At 38.4% G+C, this 20,533-nt stretch overlaps 1 protein-coding gene across 5 annotated transcripts in view; it reads right to left on the bottom strand.

The window, feature by feature from the left end:
* The window catches only part of PLPPR5 (phospholipid phosphatase related 5), an 84,752-nt gene that overhangs the window by 42,526 nt on the left and 21,693 nt on the right, over positions 1 to 20,533 (bottom strand). For 3 of the 5 annotated variants that reach the window (XR_004253522.1, XM_032191890.1, XM_032191892.1), the window contains exons 3-5: positions 18,829 to 19,079; positions 10,696 to 10,872; positions 8,891 to 9,010 (exon numbers count right to left, since the gene is read on the bottom strand). Coding sequence is in view for 3 of the 5 variants with exons in the window: in XM_032191890.1 (XP_032047781.1) it covers positions 8,891 to 9,010; positions 10,696 to 10,872; positions 18,829 to 19,079 (548 nt within the window). In the remaining 2 variants the exon portion in view is untranslated. Of the gene's footprint in view, positions 1 to 460; positions 1,100 to 4,049; positions 4,257 to 8,890; positions 9,011 to 10,695; positions 10,873 to 18,828; positions 19,080 to 20,533 lie in introns of those variants that run through there. The other 2 variants (XR_004253523.1, XM_032191891.1) reach the window with 2 other exon arrangements.

Below are 20,533 nucleotides of genomic sequence, written 5' to 3'. Positions count from 1 at the left end.
TGAAAAGTAAACAGGGATAGATTCCTAGAGATAAATTCTGCCTGTCCCGGCCTATTCATCTGAAGTAAACTAAAGCAGCCATTTCCACTTTCCCATGAATGCTCCAATGTGAAAATGGAGAGCAGAAACACTTTTGCACTTTTCCTCACAAAGTCTGTGACCCTCTTCCTGTCTTAGCACCCCATTCTTCCAGCATAATATCTGTGTGTACAACAAATATGAGGAGAAGATGCCGGCTTCCTTGAGCAATTTGTTTAAGTGATCTATGATTAGCAGGGCTTCCTATCAGATATGCTGAGCTAAGAATGGAGCCCTTAACCTTTCATGGGATAGCATTAGTAATAAAGGATATATCAATGATCAAAATTTCTGTATTATTTTCATTTCTTTTTAACCTAGATACATATATATCATTCAAGACATTCAAGAACTACAAAACAACAATTCAACTACAATTATGTCAGGAAAATATCCAAATAAATAAACTTTTAATTATGATACAATACTTATTACAGTAAAAATTGGCATATTTTTTTTTTCTCTTCAAAAGCAGAAGCACCAGTCTTACATATAACATATTGTTTGAATGATATCTTACATGGAATACAGCGTAATACAATGTGCAAACAGCATTTTCATACAGAACATAATATTTTTCTAGTTTTTATACACTAAAACCGCCTCAAATGGAAACAAGTTCATGCTGAATTAAAAACGCAGATTTTAAAAATCAAATTCAAAACAAAGTATGAAGTTCTGTTGGAATAGGTGCATGAATCATTAAAAAACAAGAAGCCAAAATAGAGGGTATTGTCAGATAAATATAATTAGTGCTCAGTTTGTCCCATTCCGTCAAAAAGTAAATAGTTAATATTTTTTCTAGAAAGTAAAGTGACGTTCTAATATTTAAGAATTCTTCAAAATGTCGGTATCATTTTAATGACGTAAAAATCAAGTCAGAAAGAGGACTTCTAAAAATTTCTTATTTTTGATACACTGCAATTATCGTGAGTGGGCTGTGAAAAGAGATGAAGTCCAATGGAGTGAATATACATCAGCATCAACATCATGTGACTTCTGCAAAGGCCGTGATGTGGTTCTGTGAGTTAAAGGAAAAAAAGAAACAAATAAAAACGCAGAAACCACACAGGTAGACATCAGTCACCATTGTGAAAACTGTTGCACCTCCTGCTTTAGGGACAGCCTTATGCTTGCAGAGTATTGCAGGGTGATTTAAAGAAAACTGTTTTTTATTGCAGTGCTCTCACTCACTCCTACAGCCAAGTTTTGTTACATGCTGGAAGACTGTATATGTAACTACACTGAACAAAGCAATTAGGTATGACAGTTCTACAATATTTTAGTTTTACATGCATTTTTTAACTAAATAATGTGAATAATAGAATTAGCTGCAGTTTTGTTGGTAAAATATAATTGAAAGCAAAATGAAAATGACTGTTTCTGGCAGATTATAATGTTCTATTTCAGTGTTAAAACAATTTCTATGTTGCTTTTTTTTTTTTTTTTTTTTTTTTTTAAATAAAAAAATGCAAATTGTTTCCCATGAGCTCCATAGCATGGAAGGAAGTAGTGAAGTGCTACAACAAAACAGCATTCAACAGCTGAGGACCTGTATTCAAAGTTTCTTCAGAATCACTAGCGGCCTCTTCACTTGCAATGTTAGTCTATTTCCTTCAACAGGACAATCCTTATGAACTCAGATATCTGTCTCAGGATGCTACATGTGACTCTGCACAGTAAAGCTGTTAGAATCCCAAAGAGCTTTGCTGCTTTTTCTTGCTCTAACCTAAGCGAGTGCCTCTGCAGAAATTTGGAAGACTCAAACGTGTAGGAACATGTAGGATCCAAAGGAACCATATGTTGCCTGCTGGTACACAGCATCCTTGATTGCCACCAGTTCGGTCTTTCTGTGTGGTTGGTTTTTAAGCATGCAATATGTAAAAGGAATGAAGGGTGTCAACATTTTAAGCCACATGTTTCTTCTTCAGCCCCAGGGCACCCAGAAGGAATTGCAACCACACGGAGCACTGCAGACCTCCCTCATCACCTTCCTTCACCGCCTGCAGCAGGCCAAAGTCGGGAGAAGAGAGGAGGCAGCCGTAAGTTGAAAAGAAACTGGGGATTTAGATAACTATTAGAGATTGGGCTATACTTCCAATTTCTTACTTAAGGGAAGTTGTTCCAAGTCCCTCAGAAACTCCCACACCATAGGAAGTGCTGGAGAGAAACAGTGGCCATCACACAAGTTCTTCCTTGAAATGGATATCTGTCTATCAGTCTGCAGAGAGCCAGGGGGAAGAGGGACGAGTGTCTTCGATTTTCACACTTCAGAAAAGAATCTACATGCAAGCCCAACCGGGGACACGGGAGAGCTGCCTTTTATTGCCCCTGTCCCTGCAGGCTGGCAGCTTTGCTCCTCTCCCTGTGCCATGACAGTAATGTGGCCAGGAGGAGGAGCTCTTTTTTTTTTTTTTTTTTTTTTTCCTCCTTTGAGTACTAAGGATTTTCGCTCTAGAAACATCCTCACTGCATTTTGTGACAGTTTTCACAAGTGAGGAACACCAAATACTAACCATGTACTTTTTTTTTTTTTTTTTTTTCCTCCAAAGCAGAGTGAATATATTTTAAATGAATAACAATGATTAAACCATAGACAGCAGATTTTTCAAAAGTATCGGGAAAGAAAACAATCAGCATGCGACATTCTGTGAAAGTGTTTTCAGTAAACAATATTAGACATTAGTCAGTGTTTACAGATTTTGACACTGAAGAATAAAAGCAAAATTAGATTTCCTAACTGGAAAATAAAACATAAGCATTTCAAAGCATTTCAGTTGTTGGCTATCTTCTGCTTCCAGCAGAGGAAAGAGGATGCATTGGGCAACCTCCATGAGTCTGGAATTGCTATGAGGACATTATGCCATTTTCTCCATTGTATTTACTTTATTTTTCATTTAGATTCCCAAATCATCCTGTCAACTTAAGCAAGCAACATTCTAAAATTATTCACTTTTTTGATAACCACGGTAGTTAAAAATGAGGAATTAAAGAAAAATATATTTTTCTCGTTATTTATCCTAATTAATTCTTTCATGTTGTGTTCCTTTCTCTAAATGGCATACATTTGCCAGTGATGCAGGAACCAAATGGTCTTTTGAGTGCCATTAACTCATGGCTTGGTAACTATTTCTTAAGAAAGGTGAATGTGGTTCTCACTCCTGCCATCTCTGCTTTCAAACTGAGCAGGTCACCATCCATGGAAGCATATGCAAAGCACAGAACAGAATCACAAAGAAGAAAATCTGCCTTCCACAATAAACTCTTAGAGAGAAACGCTAAGCTCCCAGTCACGAAGCAATTGATTTGGACTCTAGTGAAGATTTGTCGATTCATTTCTAATGGGTTCAGCATGATAATACATAACTAGGTCAAAATTAATGACTTTCTAATGGCAAGAATCACTGATATTGATTCATGGAACTATGTATTCACGCTTTTTCATATGTTACCTTCTCATGCAAAACTACAAATAAGCTTTGCTGAGACAGTTCACAGGAAAGCAAACAAACAAACAAACCAACATCCATCGTCTGCTCAGATGCACTGTGACAGAGTTCATTGTGAGATACTAATCACTGTAAGCCAAAGATTTCCACAAATGCAAGAGACAAGCAAAAAAACAAAACAAAACAAAACAAAACAAAAAAAACACACAAACGAAAGACCTCAGCTTCTCCAGTTTCAAGGGAAATGATTTCACCTACAGCACTCAAAAGAATTAGAGCATGCTGAGGGGCTGCTCACAAGCAGCAGTTTCACAGACAGGCACACCAGATTTTGTATTATTCATTCTAAATTGACAGCATCAGCTTGGTGTCAGCACCGCAAACAAGGCATGCTTCATAACCATGCTCTCACACCACTAACAGAAAAATGAAAGGCTAAAAGGCTAAGCCTTGAGTGCAGGTTCCTGGGGGAAATTATCCATATCTGGATAATGTTAAATAATTGAAAAAGTCCATACTTACCAAGTTTCTTTCTGATTTGCAGTTTTCATTATATTTAACATTTTTAATCTGAAAATTCCGTTCTGTTCTCATTGATACAATTATAAATAATCATAAATAGTCATCATCTTAAAGATTCTTCTATTTTTGAAAACAGGAATGTGAAAAATTGTTTGTAGTTCTTCACACAGTAGGGTTTGTTAATAGAAAAACAGCACTGTAGTAGTTCTGGCAAAAACAGTAATAACTATATTTTAGTTACCATAAAATTCTCCTGGTCAGTAAAGCTTATTTTATGCTTTTGCTGGACAAGCCATGTTTTTAGAGAAAAGAACGAGTTTAAGTGAAATTCCCCATCTAAAACATTGCAGACCTGCACAGAACGCTGCCACCACACATTGTTTTCATTCCATACACAAACACACAGTGCAGTCTTGCACACGTTTATTGCCTTATGTGAAGATGGTCAAAATGGTCCATTCCTGATATCCAGGAGAGGAACCTAATGATGCGTGCTTTGAAGGAGTTTTGTTGCAAAGGATCTTCTTGGTTGTTACTAATACCTTGATTCTTTAACACCTACAACATGTATATTTGAGGAGTTCACATTGAATGTATTGTTCCGTTTCCTACGTTTAAATATTTTATTTGAAAGTTAGATGTTGTGATCACAGTTTGCATTCAAATAAAGATAATTCTTTTACAATTCCCTACAACCAGATCAAAGCAGAAAGATTTGTGTTCATGTCCTACTCAAATTTTTAAGATTGGAACAAAATTGCTCAGCTGCCTTTTCTGGGTTTGTGTTTCTGTGTGTGAAACAGTGTTTTATTGTGTCTCCTTTAACATAACGTATTATCAAGAGAACCACTATGACAACAGAAATTTGAAAATCTGCCCATAGGCTAATGTAAGCACATGAGCTCTTGTCAAGCTGTCCTGAAATCACACATGCATGTATTAAAACACTGCCTGTAGGGATACCTACGTACATTTGTGGACACAAAGCACAGCAGCATTTGGATATTTGTCAACTAAAATATTTTGGAGCAATAAAAATAGACACAAGCCCTCTCTCCCATTCTATCACAGCACAATGACCTAAAACGTGCTCATGTTTTGCATTTAGCCTGTGAGTTCAGTGATGAGCCATCGGTCTCACTAGAGAGCCCCAGGGACAATATCAGACTGCCCTACCACACTGCGCGTACACAAGCACACACACCAGTGAAAGATCCCTTAGTACCAAAATGCTTAAGACCTCTGTATCTCATGAACAATCAAGTTGGAGTAAACAGAAAACACGTTATAGACGGAAAAAAGCTTCTACAGTTTTGAAAGTCTAATTTAAGAGGGATCCAGGACAATATCTGTACTTACTGCAATTAAAATGTTTCATCTCCACCATAACCTTTGGCACATACACAGTATATCAAGAATTACGGTGCCAAACTCTATAAGACTTTTGAGACAATTGGCCCTGATTGGTATGATAGGCAACAAGAATGTAAGAATGTCGTATATTGTGAGAGGAATTCCAACTACTTATCATCACTAAAAATGACTGTGTCTCAAAAAACAACCACCACCACCGCTGGCCCATCTGTAAAGGTAAAAAGACTGTAAACTACCTGTTTCTTGTTCACAGTCTGCTAGAGTCAGTCCCATGGGTGGAGTAGAAGCAATCTCACATGGGTGGAATACAAGCTATCTCACGGTAAAAAAGAGCGGCGGTTGTGTCTGGGGATGTGATTTAGGCATTGTTGACAGAAGTAACACTACAAAGGGATGCCAAGCAGAGGCTTTGGGGATAAATTCAGCTCAGCAGTTGAACAGAGTACTGTGCAAATAAATAATATTGAACAGATGCAGAGAGCACTGTTGATCAGACAGTGATCTCATGCCATAGGAGATGAATTATAATGCCTATCCTAACCCAGCACATTTTTTTTTTCTTTTCTTCTTACCATCAGAATTTTATCTACTGCCTCAATTCATCCTAAAATGCTCCATATTTCCTTTGTATTTGATTTTTTCAAAGGTAGAATACCTCTAAGAAAAAGTCTAGCATGCTCAGCAGCTACTACAAGACATTTACCAGCCTTCTGTAAGCCCTAGACAATTTCAGGTGACTTTGGCATGAAACAATAAGGTGTCAGTCTCCCCTGAAATAGGGAAAATTTGTGCCTGCACTGGATGATGGTGGACTTCAAACTCTTCTGGGTGCCACCCAGAACATCCCTATTTCCCAGGAACCCTTATAACAGAAAAACAAGTGTCTCTAACCTTGGCTGTGGTGGGAATAGGGCCTCCCCTCTGTAGCAGAGGGCCTGCTTACAAACTCAAGTTACTGTACAAGAGATGAAGGTCAGAGACAGAAGAGAAAAAAGAGCAGATGGGTGAGTGATGAGGTTTCTTGGCTTTCAATCTTTTCATTAATTCCATGGATGAATGTAGTTAAGGTGAAAGCAATAAGTCTGTGCTGCTGAGCCAGCTCTGGCAAGGATTCTTCAAGGAGACACTCTGCAACTATGTTTTATTTGAGTGCATAAGAAGTGGGTACCCATGCAGAACAGCTTCATCATCTGCATGCACCACAATTAAACAGAAGTGTCATGCAAACAGTGATCTACCCTTAACCAGCAGAATCCCAGTTCAGAATATTTCAAGGACACATATTCCTGCTTAAAGTGCACTTCATATGTGGCTCCTGACCCCCACCAGAGCTCAGACAGTGGCAGCACAGAGAGCATGCCAAGCACATTGGTTTTCCAGCAGGAAAGAAAACAAAACACTGCAACAGACAAGTAGCAGATCTGGAAACAGAAGAACAAAGTATTTCCAGGTCTGTGTATTATGCCATGTACCATGTGCTTATTCATTTGTTGGTGAATTTAAAACAATTGCAATGAGAGAGGTCCCATCTGGTACGGATTTCTAATGAAGTCATTCTTTAGGACACCATCTTTAAATTGCTTATTTCCAAATGCCCATATGATTATCATTTTTAAATACCAGTAACAGAGCTGCATTGCTTCATCCCAGCTCTCCTTTAGCCCACAATAACTTTAGTCAGCCAGGTTCTGTTATTCTTAACAGCTAATTTATGATAGTAAGCTGGTTTTAATACTGCCACAGGAGCTTGCAGACTGACAATAAAGAAAAAAATCTAAAATATGCCAAATAGGAATGTATACACACTCAGAATGTGGAATTAAAACAGCCCTAACTGAAATATAGTGAAAGCTAATTTGCACATGGCAAAATATGAGTATCACACAAATCATCTAACACCAATCTTTCTAGAGGAGAACGAAGAATGTAAAACAAGACAATAGTTAAAAAGTAAAGACTATATTAATAATTCTTCCAGTGATGGTAGTTAATTGAGATGGCTCAGTTTAGACCCTAGTTTCATGTAAGTATTACTCCTAGTGACTTTCATTTAATAGGGCCTGGATTGTATCCAAAACTTTAGACTAAGCATTTAAACAAAAACAAAAGAAACAAACAAACCACACCTCGCCACCTGCAGCACTTGGAAAAAAAAAAAAAAGATTTCTCATCAACTACTTGCTAATTCCAATTCAAAACTTTCTGAGGGGGAAACAGAAGAAAGCATTTCCTAACACAAAGTCTCTACATAGTCATCCTCCCATCTCATCTGAAGGAAGAAATGCTTTGCAACAGAGAGAAAGATGAAGCCATACACTGAGATCTCACCAAGTCATCCTCAAGCAGGGCAATTCCTGCAGCCACCCTTCCCATAGCTTTCCCCACATCATCTCAGTCTTGCCTAGGCCAAGTATTATAAAAATAACATTGTTTGTCATGGATAAGAGGGTGTCAAATCAACTAGAAACACGAAAATAACATGAGGTCTTTATCCCCAGAAAATATAAAAATAAAAAATTCAGCAGACAAACTACTGCTCTGATAAGTAGAATCTGCACAGAATATACATTTATGATCTGTGATGGCTTTTGAACTGTATAATTGTTTATTTATTTATTTTTTTATTGTAGGAGAGCCTAGCACATAAATAAGACATGCTTATTAATATGGTATGTCCTAGGCCAACTGACAGCTTGTTTTGTTTTGACATTTTACAGGGAGCTTACTGAAGGGACTATTTTGAAGATACACATTTATCATCTAAATGCTTGTTCAATCAAATGATACTGTGACCTCCTTATGACAAAATATCAGCAGAAGTAGCTTAGACACATTTGGTTCAAAAAGGCATGTTCGATTATTCTGATAAGAAATCTTTCCCTTCAATGAAATACATAACAAACCTAGGGCTAGCAGCAATTCTTATTAAAGGACAATTTCTACCACTTTCAAGTGACTAACCCAGGCTGGGAAGTGGTTAAAATATTTCTTCTTGCTTTAATATGAAAAATTATCAGTGGTAACATGGGTTTGCAAGAATGCCGTAGAAACATAATTTTGGTGCCCTAAACAGTAGAATTGTTTACTATCTTGAAACATTGGCATAACAAAAGAGATTTTAATGACAGAGAGTCATTAGAAAGTAGAACTGTGTTAAAAATTTGCATTAGTAACTCTAGTTTTCCTTCTAGTAAAAATACCTAAAATATTTTCTTTATTTGATTATGCTATTTCAGAGGTTGTTTGCTCAAAGAATTATTCACATATAGCCTTACCTAACATTTGCATAGTACAACATCATCTTTGCAAAACCAGAAATTTTTATTACAAGAAACTAAAATAACTTTTAAAACAGCACAGTACTTACTCATGCAAAACATCTTGGCCTACCCAGGAGAGTATTGCCAGTATGTTCTTAGCTAAAATCATATTTTTCAGTCACATTTTTTTAAAAAGTCAGACATTACCTTTTCTAACGGGCTTTCTACTCGGGGTATGCTGATCACGGGCATCTGGGCCAGATTATCCATATGAGAATGTTCATGTTCTGGCTGACGTCCTCTGAAGTTATTTACCACACAAACAACCTAGAAGGGATTAGGAGGTAAACAGAATAGCTAAGGAACAACTCATTTTTTCAGCTTTGATCATGACATCTGTAATTAGGCAGAACTGACACTAGCTTTAGTCACAGCTTACAGTAGAAACACTGAAATATGAAGTTCATGTTTTACAGAAAATTCTTAATTAATATTTCATAACAAAAGATTTAAGTAAATTATTTTTTTGGATACATGCATCATCACAGAACCAAAAAGCCCTCTTAAAGCAAATACATTACTGAAGCTAAATAATATAATACTACTTATTAGCAATTTGTATGAATGAATGAACATCCAGAGCACGTGCAGCAGAATATGGTAATAACCTTACATATACATGCCTTTGAAGGGCCTGCACCATCAAAGAATGGTACAGAACTCTTTTGACCAGCAAAGAATTTCTCAAATGGAGAGTGAGAAAGGGAGGATAAAAAGGCAAGGATCACCAAAAGGTTTGATCTGAACTCCATTCCAACAGTGTAGTAGTGACACTCACATAGACATTTAGTAATGTGGCATAAAGCAATTTGTTCAGGTTTCTACTAATTCAGACACTCAGCCGAGACAATGCTTGCCAACTATATTATCTTCAAAACACAACTAAATTTGATGTCATGTTACTTAAATGAATTTATGCAAGACAGCACAAAAGATAAGAAAATGTGCTAGACAGATTTCTTTTGTGCTCTATTTTGTAACTTTAGGGGCACAAACACAACACAAAAACTTAAAAATGCAAAAACAAATACAGCTCCAGGATACCTTGTGTTGAAGGAAACAACTGGAAGTGCCAGAAAGTGTATTTTAGAGAAGACCTAAAGCTGCCCTCACATGTATCAGATGAGTGAAAATGCCCACCTCAGCCATTCCTGTGTGAGTTCACAGACAAGGCCAATTTTGAGATCCAAGATCTTGAGATCAAGATCTTGAGATTCCAGAATCAATATCAAAAGAAATTTAATGGGGAAAAAAATCAGTTATATTTCAAAGTTATATTTAGTACTAATACAAGCTGTCAGACAGACAAACTTGCAGGCAATAAGCAGGAGTAACTATTTCATTCTATAGTCTTGCACTGAAGTTATTGGTGAAGGTGATAAATAGATTAATGGCAGCTCTCTGACTGACACTGGCCTGTGACTAAGGATCTCATGTTGCAACACAGCTCCAGAAAAGGAAGAAGCTAAACAAGAATTTTTGATTGAGAATAACTTAGAATTTCAATTTAAGCCTGAATTAGTATGGAAAAAAAATAAATCAAAGGGAGCATGAAGATTACTTTAAAGCCAGAAAATTATGAACTAATTCAGTGTAGGTATCAATTACAACTTATTCAGTGTAGTTATCATTATACTGTATTTAATGTTTTATAAATTAAATTATGAATAAATGTTATTCTGAGGGATATGTACTTGCTTAAAGTAGGGCTTGATGCAAAAATCATTGGTTGAAACTCATTAGTCTGGTTTACATGAAAGTCGAAACAGAAAATTTGATCAACCCATTATTTGGTATTTCTGAATGTATGTAAATATATCTAAGGAAACTGATACATTAAAAAAATAGAATCACCTCTTTGTCTGAAAAGTCAAGTTTACTAATACTTGCTAGGAGATACAAACCAATATACTGATATTTTTCCAACAGAAGTGACACAAATATACACTTACCAAAAACACTGCTATAGATATTCCAATTACAAATCCTGCTATTACATCTGACCAGTGATTTCGATACTCTGCTACTCTGTTGATTCCAGTAAGGAAAGCTAAGCACATTAAGCCCAAACACAGAACAGGTTTTGCAAGCCTTGTTCCTCTGGCTTTTACTGTGCTGGTGATATACATCTGAAAAGTAGAAAGGAAGAAAGTTTAAGACTGATTGACAATATATTCTACTAACTGGTGAAGAGAATCTCTGAAACTTCAGGAGTGGGAGGATATAAAGAACCAAGAAAGTAAAAGTGTTACACAAGATAAAGTCTTCACACTCTTTTCTCAGAGGAAACTCTTCTTACAGAATAAGAGTTAGACCACAGTAATTTTATGTCTTATGTGAACCTGGAAAACCCCCAAAAGAACACAATAATTAGACAATTCTATCCTATCATTCTCAATTTACGCATTTATTTATACAGAGAAGTAGAGAGACTGACTTTTCATATCCCGGTGTTAGCAATAATAGCAAGAGATCTTCTCTTGAAAGGTGCTACATCAAGGCCTGGTTTTTACTAGCAAATGCCTTTCTTCCTCATACATGGCTTCTCCATGTTATTAACTAGAGACTTCACAGAATCACAGAATCATCTAGGTTGGAAGAGACCTCCAAGATCACTGTCAAAAAGCAATGAAAATTGAACTAGAAACCAGCATCTACTTATATAAACAAAATGTAATAGTTTCAACCAGTGCTGGATGGACACAATCCCATACCTCACAGACACTGACTGAAGATATTTAGTACTAATTTCCCACATAAACCAATCTAAATACAGAAACTTTTATACAAACTCCAAGAAATTGAAATGCCTAGCTCTGTTTGCCATCTAACTGTCCTTGTGCAGTACAACTGAATTAAAAGCAGTGTGTGGTAGTAGACCAGCTCTTCTGCCCTAAGAGTAGGTGCATTAAGGACTACAGGGTTTAAGCCAGTGCTTCCCAAATTCTGATGGCCCAATGGGAGAAATGAATTTCAAAGCTCTGAACTTCCATTCTCCTGTTTATACTTAATCTTGGCGTTAAGGCTGTTTGAAAGTTTCACCCTGAAAAGTAGTACTTCAGCTGAATAGGATTTTGAGAGGGAAAAAAGTACTTACTTTCTGTAGAAGATCCTTCTGCAGCTAAACCACCAAAATCCATAAATCCTTCACATTTAGACAAAACGCTATGGTTTTAGGACTGAAGAACAGAAGTTTCTTTGTGGGGTTTCACTAGAAACTCAAACTGTAATGTCAATACTTTGAATTGCAAAGGGAAACAGATGAATCTGCACTAACAAACTGGTACCTTTCTAGCTAACAAACGGGCAGCCCTTTGGCTTTTTTCTCACCATCGGAAATTTCAGCTGAATTGGCTCACTAACAAGTTAGGCACTGCTGCAATAATCCAGTCAAGAAAAATATCAGAAAGTGTGGTTACAGTTAGGGTAATTTAACTTCCAGGAAGGAAGGAGTGGTCAGAGCTTGTCTGATAAGAACATCTGCCAGTCATTTTGTTCAAAACACTAGAGAAATAATCAAGGCATAGGGGGGAAAAAAAACAACTAACATAAGCAGGCAGATTAAAATCACAGCAGAGTACTGCAACACCCACATTACATCATCAACGTACCTTATGTGCCAAACAGCAGACTAATGGCATGCTTTCAACTAGTGCAAACAGTGCAAAGTTTTGAAAAAAAAGTTTAGGGTTGTACTTCCAACCCACAGTTATCCTTTCTCCTTCCTAGTTCATTTAAGAAATACTGTTTCTCCTTTTTCTGACTAGCCTTTCATCTTAGGTCCTTTTTTTTTTTTCCCCCCTCAAACTCTCTTCTTTAGTGAGTTGCTCTTACCACGTGGAATGCTGACAAGATAACTGCAGCTTTCATTTCCAGCTCTTTAGCCCCAGCAACTTTTCTTCAAGCTACAGGACAGTGCATGCTGAGTCACCCAGCAACCCTCTCTTTGAGCGAGTCTCGCTGTACTTGTGGATACCACTGTTGGGTAACATTAACACTGTGTGTTAGAACATCTGGTGCTTGAGAAAATAGTCTAGTATTCTGAATGCCCAGGAAATCTTAGTGATGTATTTCATTTCTATAACATCTAGTCATCATCCAAGCAGATGATCTCAATTTTTATGAAGTCAAAACACAATGTAAATAGCTGATTCTTCAGTACTTCAGTCAAACTTCAGCTTTGTATTAGAAATGTTGAACTGAAGAGTGATCTGCAGAAAATTCTCAGTAACTCTTTTTAAAATAAGCATGTCCTTCAAATCTTTACTCAGACAAAGCACTCAGCAAGCAGAAACAACTGCAGCCTTGTGTTGTGCCTCTTGCGACTAACAAAGACCACATTTGCTATGTCCCCTCCTATGCACAGAGGCAAGATTGCCATACCCAGTCCATTATTCACAATAACCAGAGGGATCTGCCAGCATGGGTACCATTTTTATCTTTTCTTAAAGGTGAGCCTCCAAGATATTATGGACGGTATTCTATTAATCAAGAGAAAGAGGGCAAACTTCTCTTACTGGAATATGACATTGACAAGTCTACACGTTTTCAAAGCTCTGTATAGGAAACACTGAATCCGGCAAGTCAGGACTCACAGACGTACATTTCTAATCTTTTCCTCTAGCAGCTCTAGTACTAATTGACTTATCAGTCAATTCAGTGAAAGATCTGATTCCCATTAAAAATAAAATGTAATTAAGTAGCTTTCTTCTTCTTGATTCTGGAAGAAAAGCTCCATACACAGACACAAACGTAGCAAGGTCCCAGACTTCCATTTTAGTTAGAGTGGAGCTAGTCGTCAGGTTGGGCACACCAGCCAGGGTGAGGGTTAATTTTCCTGTCTGATCAATCAGACCGTGTCCCAGGAAGTGGGGAGGCAGATGCCCTCCATGCTTGCTGTTTTGGTTCCCCTTGAAGCAGATGGTCAGGGGGTACTGACAAAGGGACAAACCAGTCTGTTAGTGGGCAGAGGAAAATGACTCATGAAGCAACAAGCAGAAATGGGAGGAATCATTGTACAGGCACCTGTCCCAGGCAGCACTCCAAATAAACATGACTATGTTTTGTTTTGCTCTTATAGTGTACTAGCACTAAAAGAAAAAAAAAAGAAAGAAAAAAAAAAAGAAAAACTCCTGCAAGTAATATAAGTTACAGATCTTCCACCTGAGGAATGCACAGTTTTCAACATTTGTAACAGCTACAAGAAAAGAGATAGTAAGAGATCAAAAACATGGAAAAGTAGTGGGCTAGGATGTAGTTTGCAACCAAGTTCAATGCTTAGTTTGAATCCTGCCTGGTAATATAAAAGCTCTCCAGCTTCCTTGATTGGAAGGAATTACTGGGTCAAATTATTACCAGAGCAAACCACCACAGTCCTATCCTTAAAATCATCTGGGTCTCACTGCAACCCAAACTGCCCACTGAAGATTTTTTTTAATTTTAGTTATTTTGAAGACTTCTCCAGTTTTCTTGATATGCGTTGCAGCAATTATTGAAGACCCTTGGCGAAACTTGGGTTTCAAAGTCAGAGGCCTGGGTTGGCAAAAGGAAAAGGAAGTTCTAGGAATTCTGGAACTTACTATGAAGTGTCCCACTAAGAATTCCGCACAGTTGTAATTTTAAGCAACCGGAAGAGGTATTCTTCAACTTATCAAGACAGTAAGATACATTCAAATATTAACTAGAACTAGTTCAGTCTACAGAGGTCATTATCTTGAGTGACTGAATTGTAATGAAGAACTGACTGAGAAGAAATCTCCAGAGGTCTTTAGATAAATCCCCAAACCAAATTGTAACGTTACTTTGCTATCCAGTGTGAAGCATCCAATATATGAAGAGCTGTACAATCAGTGTCAGCAGATACTTTTACTCACTGAGCCATATAACAAAAAGAAATCCCACTTTCCTAACACTGTCCCTGAAAAGCTTCCAAAATCCTTTAATCCTTCAACTTCTCAAAAAAGAAAATTAAAATTAAAAAGGCAACAACAAACCAGACTCCAAGATTCTGTTGCAACTCAATAGTCCCTTAAAGCCTATCAGAGGCCCATCATGCCCCTGTCAGCTACCCACTGAATGGGACCCAAATGGGCACTTCAAGAAAAAGATCTTCAGAGATGAGCAGAGACCTGCACCTAAAGACTGGATCAAGGAGCAACACTGGGCAGTGTCATCATCACCTTGCCAGCACTGTAACCCAGACGGCATTGTCTTTTCCCAGTGACTTATAAACACATTAAACAACAGGGATGATACAGCAACGTCCAGAAGCAAGAACCTTGCAGAACAGAAGATCAAGGTCCCAACAAAAGCTCTGCAGATGGGAAAGAATTATTTGTCAGCTTCATCTGCTAGCCCTGCCTGAGGCTGTAGTTGTGGCCAGGGGTTCACTGTACAGAGCAAGAAAAGCAGCCCATGGACCTAAGGGCTATGTTTATTATAAAAACATTAAACCTCTATCATTACATCTGCTTCTCTATCATTACAAATCCAAAACAGGTCTGAAATGAATCTGATAGCATCAAGTCCAAAAATCATGCTTTGGATAGGTTAGTTGCCTACTGCTCATCCAACGCAGTAAGAAAAAGCAACATTTTGTAGAATTAAACAAAATTTGTTTTAAACTACAGCCAGCAATGATCAATCCCCTAGGTTTGCAGCAACAAAGGACAACTGTTAGTCATAGTCTCATATTTAAATCCATGGAAATAGATTGACTACATCTTCATAGACCACTTTAAAATCCTACCAAAAAAAGACTCATGACTTCTCATTTTCGTGTCAGTTGTGGAGGAAAAAAAAAAAAAAAAAAAAAAAAGAATGTGCATAAGGGCTGCTTCAAAATATATCTCTAATCATCCAGGCTGTGTCAGCTTATGCATATTAAAATGTGTCTCATACAATTATATTCTATTTAATAAACCCACAACGTTTGCCTCAATACCTATGTCAGCAGATGTTGTTCAGCTGAGAAAGGGTGAATTGCAATGCTGATAAGAAGTGACTACTGATGCAGTCAACTTATTATCCGAACTTCAGCACACACATGCACACACACACACACGAGATCTAAGATGAGTTGAGCAGACAGCTAAGAAAATATCCAGCCAGCTAAGGTACAGATTTTGGAATAATTTATGGTAGTTTATTATGAAGATTTTGGTACACTAGGGATAAATAAACCTAAAACTCTAAAGAAGGTAAGTAATGGAACCTTGAAAGCATCTGCATTTTGAGCAGGGTAGAGGAAACATCTAACCATAGTGCTGCCATTCAACGTTTCAGCTGCTGAGTCTCGATAGGTCCTGAGAGAAAGCAGTGGAGACAAACACTACAGAGAGGCCTAAATATTAGCAGTACAATTGTTTGCAAAAGCCTGTACTTTCAGCAGGAGGGGAATTCAAAGTTACCATAGCAGCCACCCACTCACAAAAGAGGGGAGGGGGGGGAAAAGGAAAACTCAAGAACTTAGATGAAAAAAACCTATTGTTAACAAGACAATATGCACAGATGCTAGGTGATAAGGACATGGCTGCACTTACATGGAACAAGACCAGGGAATTATTAGATAAAGCATAGGTTTTGATTTCAAATGGGCTGATCATTGAAATATGACTGATCAGTGAAGCCTGGCTGTTTACGTCACCACTTCAGAAAGCAAGGACACTGGATCAGCTTGTTGCCTGCTTATGTCTTTGAGCTGGTTTCATTTTGTGCACAGCTGGCTGAAATGTCCAGGGAAGATTCTGAAACAATCCCTCTCTCTCCCCCAGATATTTCTGTTAACCAAAAAGAAAGCACATTTTGTATCAGAAAGGATATGCTCATGCTACTAGCTGAGTAGTATATGGAGGTCTTTATGTCCATGCTCTCAATAACTTTTGTACCACAGCTCATACAAAGACTAGGCTACTGTTTAAATATTCCTCTCCAGTGAATAATGATGAGAAAGTTGTTATTCAGGGCCAACTTTCCCAATAAACATCATGACAGTGTAAGGACATGACCTCAGATACTAGAACATTGCATTTCTTTCCCTGGTGTGTAACAAACAGTATTTTTAGCTGCAAAAAATGCAACTGTTTTTTTTTTTTTTAATTATTATTATTTTTTAAAAGACTGACAATATTGCAGAAAGGACCTAAATCTTCAGGCTAGCACTCAGCTGATACATCACAGTAATTAATTTCTTCAGGCAGCCCATAAGAGCTCAGAAATCCTGTCTGCAGTTCACAGTGCTTTGGTTAAGTGATGACACTGTCATGTATCGCAATGATAAACTAGTGACATGGGATATATCCATTTCCACAGTTACGGAAAGATTATGAAGTCATTAAATAGATCACATTGTTTTCCACTTTTGATGTTGTTAATCATATATTGACCAGAGACACCATAAAATTTGCTTGAAGTACTGTAGCTCATAACAAAAACCATGAGGTATTAGGCCTTATCAATGCCTACTTTAAAAGAAAAATGTATTTATACTATTTTTTTTTCTGCTCTGCAGCAGCTGAACAGTTGGTTTCCTTTAGTTACTGTGACTCATGGCAACAGTGGAAATCCAACTTTGCAGATGGATGAGAAAAATAGGAGCAATTAAAATGTAGAAAGCTGAATATTTTCTAAAATAGCTTGCACCAAATTTAGAGGTATGTTTCAGTGAAGCAAAGCCTCAGATATCTCCCCAAATAAAGACAGTACTATTAGGAGTCTTACACTTGCCTCAAGTTAGAATAAAATTTAATTGCTCATCTCTTATTTGCAGATAACACTTCTCCTGTACTAACTGATAATCCAAATCTCTAGGTGGCATTGCCCACAAGGAACTTCAGATAAGTGTTGCTGTTAGGGCTGCAGATTTTAAGCAACTGTCTCTAAAACCAGATCCAGAAGAACAGCATTGGCACATTGCCTGTGGATGGTTTGAGATCTTTGCCATGTATCGAGTATCAGCTGACAAGTATCAGCTTCCAGATCAATCAAGAATTAAGGCAGTTTATTAAATATATATGCTCAAAAGTAATACACATAAGTAATACACACTCACAGAAGCGTGTGTATATACATACATGCACACATAGGTACATGCACCCCAACACAGACCACTGCTGAAACACTCCGGACACAGAAGGGATGACTGCTGCTATGACCAGCAAGGCACACACCTGCCCTGCTCCCCAGTGACACTGAGGGAAGCCTTGGGTCCTTCCAGTGGGCCATAAAGGAACGCAATTGCAAGCCCAGGTCAGGTGGAAGATTTCCACAGGGGTGCCCTAGCAACAGTCAACTAAGAAAATGCTCTTCTGCTTGTGAAAGGCACAACATGCGCTCCAGACTAAGGCAGGGAACATTGCACTGAGTTACCTGAGCAAGACTCATGACTACTACCCTCTCACCTGCCTCCCAGCACCAGCTCTGATGCCAGTCAGTGAACAGCAGTTTGTCCCAGCCCTGCTCATCACTCCACGTGTCAGAGAGGAGGGAGGGAAGAAAGGATGGACCGTATTGTAGCCTGCTTAAATGCAGTATAAGAGCCTGAGCACCTATGTACCTATAAATACCAATTCTGGTACCTATGGATATGCACAGATCCAGAAAACTTGTGAGATCACTTACATGTGCCCACTCCTCTCCTTTACCCCACCAAAGCCACATGCAATTCTACTAATGCGTACTCAGATAAAACACAGAAAGGGACTACTACCAGTCACAGATAATCCCTACCTTTTTTCTTTACCACCTAGCACAGCCTTTTCCCAGATTTTCTGGAAACAAGGAAAAAGTAAACCAAGAACATGGTTATCCTACACACCAATAACCATTCTGAACAATTTACCCTCCCTCTGCATTGCCCTAGACACTTCCTTAGCTTTCAAGGCTCAGAGGACCACTACATCTGTAACTGTCAGAATGAAGTCAATGAATCAAATTCTCAAAGGCTTCACAGTAACACACAGAAGGTTTGCATACAGAAAACCAAAATTCAACAGTTGCTTTATTTTCCCTCCATTCCTCCCCCCACCAATAGTTTGAGACATGTACTCTCAGAATTATAGTGACATTAAATAGCACAATATACTTACAGCCAGATACATAGCTGCATATACGCTTAGTGCTGCTTCTTTGGATGGGAATGTCTTTCTGGCTTTCATGATAAGGTCTGGGTTTCCCGTACAGGCATGCGCACTACTGATGAATTGTGTATACTGTTTACATCCAAGTGCTGTATAGTTGGGTTTACAAAGTGCAAGAAAATGTGGTGCAAGATTCCCTGTTACTACTTGTCCAGCATTTACAAAGATGTCCGTAGCAAACAGTCCAAATGCGTAAATTCCTAAAGAGGGAAACAAAGAGTTAAATATCCTGACAATTTCACTCCAGGACAACATATTATAATATTTATTGCAGTAACAAATCAGCTCCTTCCATTTAGGAACACAAACAACTCCCAAGTGTAGAGACAAGACTGTACCCTAAAGATCCTGGATGATGTTGGAGATTATAATCTCCTACACAACCACAGAAATGATGATGAGACACCCACACACCCAATCTCTCTCCATCCTTCAGGGGAGTATGCTCACCTCTCATACAAACAGCCTGCCTTCCTGAGCCCCCTAGCCACATGTCTCCACCTGTTCAGCGTAGCTAGCTATGCTGGCATCTAGCCTTTGCCTATGTTCACTAAACAGAAGTGACAAAGGCAAATTCTTCACCCCAAAAATCTGTTTCAGAACTAGAGAAGTCAGGGTCTAAGTGGTAAGGAAACTTGAAAAAAATGTAACACATACTGGACATTTTCTTTTCTCTCTCATCTGTAAGGAAGATGAAGTACTGAATAATTTAATACTATCATGCACGAGTTGTCTTCATCTACCTGCTACTGTGTACAACTCTACGCATGGCATATTAATCATATTATCAACACAATGAGCTAAATATATATATATATGAGGAGCTTCTTATGCTAAAGCATATTTCTAGTCAGACATATCAGCAAAGCATTAAGCATATGTACTTCTTGTTCATTAGAAAGGAATGCATGTATCTGATGATTTAAAAGAAAACAGATTTCTCCTATTCTGAGGTCTTTTTCTATCCTTTTGGAAGCAGAAAGCAAGCTCTGGAAAAAAATGCAAACACAGTGCTCTGACTGGGAGACAAAGCCAGCAGATGTGTGTTTAAATTCCACCTGAGCTACAGATTTCCTGTATTTCCATAGGCAAATCAATTTGCCCTTCCCATACTTCAACTCCCTATGAATATAGTGTGAGTTCTGGCAGTTCCCAGCTTCCTGGGGCACCGTGAGGATGAGGACATTAATGGATGCACACCACAGCAGACACGATGCCACAGAAGCATGTGCATTTTTAAAGGTCAGGTTTTTTTCCTCTGCAAAACTGGAATACCAAGCACTGGTATTCTGGCTGGTCAGCAAGGTCACACTAACGTTAATTCACCCTGAGCAGCTAGGCACTAGTGAGCAAAGGATTGTGCCCAGGCACTGCACAGGAGGGCCCTTTCAGCAAGCCCTGGGGATGTGCACTGACCCAGAATAGGTGGCCACATTGCTTTCTGTGAGCATAATGGGTAGTGATGCCTTGCCTGGTGGAACAGTGCAAAGGCCGCTGTGCATCCCTGCCCTCCCACCAGCTTTGGTTTTTGCTTCTGAGAGCAAGGAGGGCCCACCAAGCGGGAAGGCAGCACTGACACCGACTGCACAGCCCCTGCACGGAGCAACTGGAGCAGGAGGAGCTCCTCCGCATCGCTCCCGCCCCCCTTCTGCAT

This window comes from Aythya fuligula, chromosome 8, assembly GCF_009819795.1.
Source record: "Aythya fuligula isolate bAytFul2 chromosome 8, bAytFul2.pri, whole genome shotgun sequence".
NCBI classification, from domain to species: domain Eukaryota; kingdom Metazoa; phylum Chordata; class Aves; order Anseriformes; family Anatidae; genus Aythya; species Aythya fuligula.
The sequence above is the reverse complement of the archived record's forward strand: the minus strand, read 5'-3'. Positions and strand labels throughout refer to the sequence as shown.